Consider the following 7,370-nt stretch of genomic DNA (forward strand, 5'->3'; position numbering starts at 1 on the left):
AACATAATTCATGGGGGAGGGCTGAAGAGTTGTGCATTAAAGGCTTCTTTATATTTCTTCTACCAGGCGACAAGAAAAGGAATACTTACTTGAGTTGATAGGTTTATGGTTATCCTAATACAAAAACTGAGAATCTCTATGAGAGCAAGAGTTTAAAATAAACTGGTGTTGAGACTCCAGGAAGATTTCTTTGATCCCGAACAATGCCCATGGCCTCACACTCTACAGGAAAAGAGGACAAGGTCGCAAACAAAGCAGAAGCAAACGAAACAGGGGCCCTTGACCTCCCCAAGCCAAATAAAGGGTGTAAATGAGGAACAATCTCAGGAATGAAACAACCTGCAGAGCATGCCGGGGGTTGTAGTCAGGGGCCTCCCACGGCACTCATGGACTGAGCTGGGGAGCTCCAGGTGGAGGCCAAAGCTTGACCCCCTTCTGTCCCAAGTGCCCCGCCTAAAAGAGAAGGCTGGCTCCACCTTTTTCGAGACTCCCGGTTTCCCTGAGCAACGGGGGAGGGGCTATGCAGTTACCCTGGAGACGTGCTCCTTCCGTCCCCGGCCGCGGGATGCCCTAGATGTCCTTATTAGGGCATGAGACTACAGAGGGCGTGTCTAGCCCGAGCGCCAGCTTCAGGCTCCTTATAAGGCTGCTTGAGGAAGGAGGCGGGCTCAGAAAGCTAGACTGAGAAGAGGGTCTGTGCGTTAGGTGGCCGGCGACTTCCGGCAGGACAGCTGAAGATCCTGGGCTGTACCATTCCCGGAAGAGAACCACTATGCTCTATTGATCCTTGTGTCCCTCAACCTGAAACATCCCTCCCCCCGCAAGGTGCCCACGTTCAACCTCCCTGAAGCTCCAGCGCTTTGAATGAGCCACAATAGCTCCCCTTCCGGGGGATCCAACCGTATGCCCACATTCGACCTCCCCACTTGCCAGGACGCACCTCTTATTCCTCCTTGCCGTTACCACACGCACCCTCGCCAGCCATGCACCTAGCCTGAGCCTCTCTGTGCGCACCCCCGACTTTATGCCCCCACATTTTGAGATCTTCCTGCTACTGCTCTTTTCCCTCTACTTCATCCCTTACGCCCCTTCAGAGATGTCTCTCCCACAAATATTCTTGCCCTTGTGTCCGTCCCTCCCCCCGATTTTTCTCAAGCCCTCTTCTCCCAGCCTCTTCTACGATAGTGAGCCTGAAATAGCCAAATGAGACCTTGAAGCAAGCCAAGTTCAGGTTTCTGACCGTGTTCCCCCCCCTCCCCCGCCTCCGGCCGCCCCTCCCGGCCACAGGGGGCGCTGTCCGTCTTTTTAATAGTCAGCACAAAAAAAATAATCCTGCTCTCTAAATTTTGGGATGAGAGGAAGAGGCGGGTCAAAGCTCTGTGGCCTGGGTGGGGCCTGTCCCGATGGCTGATGCTGGCGGGGACTGGGGGCGGTTCCAAGGGGTGGTACACACCTAACTTCCTACCAGCTAGTCCTCTGCTAAGTTAGAGAGGTCCTTCCCTCAATCAGGCGTTCTCATACCAACTGCCGAACTGTCTAGGTCCCAATCTCAGTTGTTGTTGTTTTTGGGCTCTAAAAGAGCTAATCTAGATCTTATGGCGGAGCCGGTCCGCTGGGGCCGGAAGCGTCCGCTGCCGCTTTGCCCCAACCCGCTCTTCATTCGTTGGCTGACGGAGTGGCGAGACGAGGCAGCCAGCAGAGGGCGCCACACACGCTTCGTGTTTCAAAAGGTGAGTCCCAGCTGGACCTTCTGATGACAGGCTCTGGCCAAGCCAGGTGATCCCATGAATCCTAGCTTGATGAATTAATTCCCTTCTCCCTGTGCTCGCCAGGCACTGCGCTCCCTCCGACGGTACCCGCTACCACTGCGCAGCGGGAAGGAAGCTAAGATCCTCCAGCACTTCGGAGACAGGCTCTGCCAGATGCTGGACGAGCGGCTGAAGCAGCATCTAGCATCGGGCGGTGAGCACCTCAGGGAGGTGGTGATCGATCCCCTAAATTTCTTAGGTGTAGGCTTTGTCTACCTTGGATACCCTGGCTTCAAATTCCGCACTCTCATTGTGGCTGTTGTTCGACCCAGGGCTAGTAATTGATGGCTCTGTTAAGCCCAGTAGTTCTCACGGACAAAGAGACGGCGTGGGTGGCGTTGTAGAACAAGTCTGTAATCCCAGCATTTAGGAGGTGCGGGTCGAAGAGTTCAAGAGCATCCTCAATTACAGAGCGAGTTCAAGGCTAACCTGGGCTACTTGAGACTGTCTCAAAAAAAAAAATGACAAGGGGCTAGGCATGGTGGTCCCAACACTCATAGGAGGCAGAGGCAGGAGGATCTTTGTGAGTTCGAGGCCAGCTAGGGCTTCATTCAATGAGACCCTGTCTCAAAACCAAAACCCCAGTTCCAGGGTTCCAGCCTCCACTTCTGGCCTCTTCTCGCATTGCATGCAAGTGATGCACAGACACTGGTGAAACACTCATATACTTACAGTGAAAATTTAAAGGTGTTTTAAAATACGACACCCAAAATTGACACGGTGAGCAGACTACATCCATGCTTCCCGGTAGCCACACTGGGTGCAGGACTGACCTTCTGTTTGCTACAGGTGACCATGCCCCCAGCCCACCATCTGCGGAGAAAAATCAAGCCAGTGAAGAGCCACGTGGTCAAGCCTCGGACTCTTCCATGCCAGTAAGGATTGAGGAAGGAAATAGAAAGCTAAGTGGGAGGGCTGAGAGTCGGATGGACATCTTGGTTTGAGGGCTTAACAGCTCTGTGGCTAGCTCTTACTGGTTTAGATTGGCCTGGGACAATCTCCTCCCGTCTTTGAGGGGCGCTATCTTAATTCCTAAGTGGGATTACTATCGAGACAGCTGTAGACAGAGTTCCAAACGAAGTTGCTAAGAGACCCAGGCCAGGAAGCTGTGAGACCTCTGTCGTGTCTCTGTTCTCTAGTACTGGTAGCGGGAGGCTGAGCCTGGCACATGCCCTTCCCCCCAACCCCACCCCCGGCCTTTGCTGCTGCTCCGGCCGCCATCACATTCCATATTCCCGGGGGCTTATAGCATCATCTCCCTCTCCAGGCCCATGGAACCTGTGGAACCCTCAGCCGACACTGACAGGCATTTTAACGCAGAGCTCCTCTCTCGCTCAGGTTGCCTCCCAGCCTCAAGCAGGAAGCACCAGGGCTGGCTATTGGCCAGCTCCGAACTCAGGTGCACGGGAGGTCCTGCTGCACCTCTACAGGGAGCACCTGGTAAGTGTGTGCGTGGGGCGAGGCAGGAGGCTCAGAGAGCGGCCTGGGTGGTGATCCTACTGCAAGGCCAGACAGGATGAGGAGGAGGCCTGGCCCTGAACCTGCCCTCACTTCTACCTTGGTTTCAGAATTCTAATGGCCATAGCTTCCTAACCAAGGAGGAGCTGCTGCAGAAATGTGCCCAGAAGGCCCTGAGGGTGAGCATCCAGCTGAGAGTGGGCAGGCAGAGCCCACTGTAGCTTCATGGCAGACCGCCCTGGTATGAAACCTGACCCAAATGTGCCATATGGCTAAGGGCACAGGAAGTTTACGCTTGGGAGTATGAGGGCCTCCTGAGGGTCTCCTTTCCTTTCACAGGTAGTTCCTGAAAGTTCAAGACCCTGGCCTGCCCTTCGAGGCCTGCTCCACAGGAACCTAGTCCTCAGAACGCATCGGCCAGCCAGGTGTGGGCAGGCTGCAGGGAGCACATTAGGCAGGAATGGGGCCTGTGGAGTTAGGACAGTCTTAGGGTCAATAAAGGTCAGGCAAATCTCAGACCTGGTGCTGCTGAGGCTGGGGGAAGCTGGCCTTCCCGCTAAAAGCCTGATTTATGAGCAGCTGAGGAGAGAGAAGACGTATAGCATTGAATAAAGATGGGGGAACGAGTTGTGAGACACGCCATTAGGCACACTCCTGAGGAAGCTGAGCTGAGGGACAAGGAGACCAAGGCGAGGAGCTGTTGAACTTATACCAAGGAGGGTAAGGCTCGCTTCACTGGGGGAAGCAGAGTCTGCCTGGTATAACAAAGGTAACTGTGTGTGTCAACCACCTCCCAGGTATGCACTGACACAGGAAGGCCTGGAGCTGGCCCAGAAGCTGGCCACTTCAGAAGGCCTAAGCACACCAAACACTGGCATTAGGCCAGAGGCGCCCCATGGAGAGGACTCAGCGGTTCCAGAAGCCACCTTGTCAGAACCGTAAGAAGGGAGGAGAAACGGGGCAGCCATACCCTTATCTGGGGGACCTATGACTGAGCCACAGCTGGCCCTGTGAGTTGTGGGGAACTCCCCTGGCATTGAGGGTTATGGCCGTATGCACAGCCTCCATTCCCTCATAGTGGCACCAGTGAGGGGTCGGTGCAGCAGCAACCACTGGAGCTGAGGCCCAGCGAGTACAGAGTGCTGTTGTGTGTGGACACTGGCGAAACCAGAGGGTGAGTGAAGTGGGAGCAGCCTTGAAAACGACTAGAGGATGCTGAAAGTCTGCGTATGGTGCTGGCTCACCCTGACCTTGGCCTTCATTCTTGGAATGTCAGGGCAGGGCACAGGCCAGAAATGCTCCGAGAGTTACAGCGGCTGCACGTGCCCCACACAGTACGCAAGCTGCATGTTGGGGACTTTGTGTGGGTAGCACAGGAGACCAGGCCCAGGGATCCAGGTAAAGCGCCATGGGTGGACACGGGAGGCTGGCCTGCATGCGGCATGGGCGGAGAGAAGACGGTGAAACTCTTCTTGGGTTCTTGGCAGCGAGACCTGTGGAGTTAGTGCTGGACCACATTGTGGAACGCAAGCGGCTAGACGACCTCTGCAGCAGCATCATTGACGGCCGCTTTCGAGAGCAGAAGGTGCCTTAGTCAGCCCGCTTACACCTTGCTTACCTCACCCTAGAAGAAGCTACTGGTGGCCTCAAAGCAGAGCGACCAGAGGCCTCCAGCTTACCCACTCTGGGACCCTTTTAAACTGTGCACGTGCACAGTAGGACCACAAGGCTATCTATCTTGGCTGGAGAAGGGTCAGAGGCCAATAGGCCAAGGGCGGCTCAGAGGATGTGTACTGTCCAGAGGTTCAGGGTTTTCCTACAGGAGTCATAGCTAGGGCCAAAGTGTGGCAACTCCTTCAAGACATGCGGGGAGCCAGGAAAGATTCTCATCGTGGGCATTCGGGCCTGACCCACACTGCCTTCCCAGTTCCGCCTGAAGCGCTGTGGCCTGGGGCACCGGGTATACTTGGTGGAGGAATACGGATCTGTTGACAACCTCAGCCTTCCCGAGAGTACATTGCTGCAGGCTGTCACCAATACCCAGGTGAGGGGTTGGGGTGGGGACCCAGGCTGGCCAGAGATCTTACAGCCCACGGCTCAGGCCAGGAGCCAACTCCCTCTCTTTTCCAGGTCATCGACGGCTTCTTTGTGAAGCGTACCATGGATATTAAGGAGTCAGCTGGCTACCTGGCCCTTCTGACAAAGGGCCTGGAAAGGCTGTACCAGGTGAGCAGGTGACCTCTGTCTAGCACTGGGCGCTTGTCTGATGTCTATTGCCCAATCAAGGAAAGGTGGGATCCCACTTCCTCAGGCTTCGTGCTGAGGCCTGGGAAAAGACTAGCTGGGGGCTAGCCCTTAGAGTCTACCCTGGCCTCAGTCCCCTCTTCCATCAGGGCCACACCCTACACAGCCGCCCTTGGGGAACCCCAGGGGATGCTGAATCAGGAGCAAAGCCTTCCACAAACCCTCTCTGCTCACTCCTCACCTTCAGTGACTTCAATGCAGAAGCTGTCAAGAATAAGGTAACACCCTTGCCTTGCCTCTGCTTAGGTGGCCCGGTCCCAGGTCACCCCTAACATACGCCTAACCTAACCCCAGGCCCAGTCTGTGCGAGAAGTATTTGCCCGGCAGCTGATGCAGGTGCGTGGCCTGAGTGGGGAGAAGGCAGCGGCCCTGGTGGATCGATACAGCACCCCTGCCAGGTACACCCCAAAGAGCCCTGAGGGGTCTTCTGCCCTTCCTGTACTGAGTTCATTATAGTCAGTACTCCTGTAGCGCGAGCTTGGCTCTGTGGGAACCTTAGCAGGTTCTATCCCAGTGTTTCGCAGGCAGGAGGAAGCAGGGCCTCTTACAACACAGGAAAAGTGTCCAGACTCCTCCACCCAAGGATGAACCTCTTCCTGCTTTAGCTCTCATGTCTCATGATGCTTGCCCAGATAATGAGCCCCTGTGTGCCCCACCTCCAGTCTCCTAGCTGCCTACGATGCCTGTGCCACCCCTAAGGAGCAGGAGATGCTGTTGAGCACGATCAAGTGTGGGCGTCTGCAGAGGTACGGGTAATCACAATCTGGAGAGAAGACGGGATTGCCCGAGGCACCAGGCTCACCACCTCCCGACTCTCCTTGCAGAAATCTGGGGCCTGCTCTGAGCAGGACTCTGTTCCAGCTGTATTGCAGCCACGGCCCTCTGACTTGAGCTACACCAGGAGACACACCCCAGCAGCCATCTTCACCTCTACCAAGGCTAGGATCCTTTGGACTATAATAAAAATGTAAATGTTTGTGGTCTTAGGTGTTAAGAAAGCAATGTCAACGTCCCTATGAGATGTGCAGGAGCTGGAAGGCTACACTTGTGATCCAGTGGTTTTCATTTGTAACTAGCAGTAAGACCTATAGCCTTATGAATGCTGGGCAATTCCTCTTCCACATAGCAATGCTCTGCCAGCCTTGTACAGTGTCTCCCTCCCTCTTGTAAAGCCCAGCTTGGCCCAGAACTTGCTATATAACCCAGGCTGGCCTGCAACGCCCTGTCTTCCTTGGCCCGCCTTCCAAGTCCTGGGATTGAAGGTGTGGGCCACCATACCTGGCCCATATGGTTCTTTTTAAGGCAATCTCCTGGCCAAACATGATTGTGTACAACTATAAGAATTTAACTTGGGGCTGGAGAGATGGCTCAGAGGTTAAGAGCACTGGCTGCTCTTCCAAAGGTCATGAGTTCAATTCCCAGCAACCACATGGTGGCTCACAACCACCTACAATGAAATCTGGTGCCCTCTTCTGCCGTGCAGGCACAATTGTGGGCAGAATACTGTATACATAATAAATCTTTAAAAAAAAAAAAAGAATTTAACTTATGTCAAGCCAGACCCTATAAAGGAAAGCAAACAAACAAACTCCTTAGAGGTTGGGCATGCCCTGGAAAGTGAGATGGAGTCAGTGAGGCACTGTATCTTTTAGTGTGACTAAATGGCCCCTAGTCAAGTAAGTTTCTTTGAGAAAAGGTACCACAACTTGGGATAGAAAAGCTTTGTCAGTCCAGTTGCCTCATTTTGGTGACTTGGGAAACAGTAGGGCTTGTCCAAATGCAGTTTGGGGTAGGGCTAGG

At 54.4% G+C, this 7,370-nt stretch overlaps 1 protein-coding gene across 4 annotated transcripts; it reads left to right on the forward strand.

Moving 5' to 3' along the window:
* Positions 1–1,284: 1,284 nt before the first annotated feature.
* MUS81 (MUS81 structure-specific endonuclease subunit) lies at positions 1,285–6,546 on the forward strand. Of its 4 annotated transcripts, none has more exons than XR_014777500.1 (16): positions 1,285–1,730; positions 1,833–1,962; positions 2,598–2,683; positions 3,147–3,248; positions 3,377–3,445; positions 3,606–3,691; positions 4,064–4,204; positions 4,345–4,440; positions 4,543–4,664; positions 4,754–4,851; positions 5,194–5,310; positions 5,397–5,492; positions 5,660–5,788; positions 5,865–5,968; positions 6,095–6,316; positions 6,395–6,546. XR_014777500.1 is itself a non-coding variant. In XM_084773495.1 (16 exons), exons 1-16 carry the CDS (start codon positions 1,596–1,598, stop codon positions 6,459–6,461), a joined length of 1,662 nt encoding a protein of 553 aa, XP_084629621.1. In that variant the 5' UTR covers positions 1,294–1,595; the 3' UTR covers positions 6,462–6,546. The 4 variants fall into 4 exon arrangements, 3 of the variants coding, with proteins under 3 accessions (XP_084629623.1, XP_084629622.1, XP_084629621.1); XM_084773495.1 differs by having other exon boundaries at positions 1,294–1,730; positions 6,233–6,316; XM_084773497.1 differs by lacking the exon at positions 5,660–5,788 and having other exon boundaries at positions 1,287–1,730; positions 6,233–6,316.
* Positions 6,547–7,370: the final 824 nt, after the last annotated feature.

Source organism: Acomys minous, assembly GCF_964271855.1.
Source record: "Acomys minous genome assembly, chromosome: 2".
Lineage (NCBI taxonomy): Eukaryota > Metazoa > Chordata > Mammalia > Rodentia > Muridae > Acomys > Acomys minous.

Coding starts and splice junctions, on each gene's coding strand:
- MUS81 (XM_084773495.1), top strand. CDS start 1,596: ATGGCGGAGCCGGTCCGCTGGGGCCGGAAGCGTCCGCTGCCGCTTTGC. Junction 1,963..2,597: donor GCAGCATCTAGCATCGGGCG/GTGAGCACCTCA, acceptor TGTTTGCTACAG/GTGACCATGCCCCCAGCCCA. Junction 2,684..3,146: donor CCTCGGACTCTTCCATGCCA/GTAAGGATTGAG, acceptor TCTCTCGCTCAG/GTTGCCTCCCAGCCTCAAGC.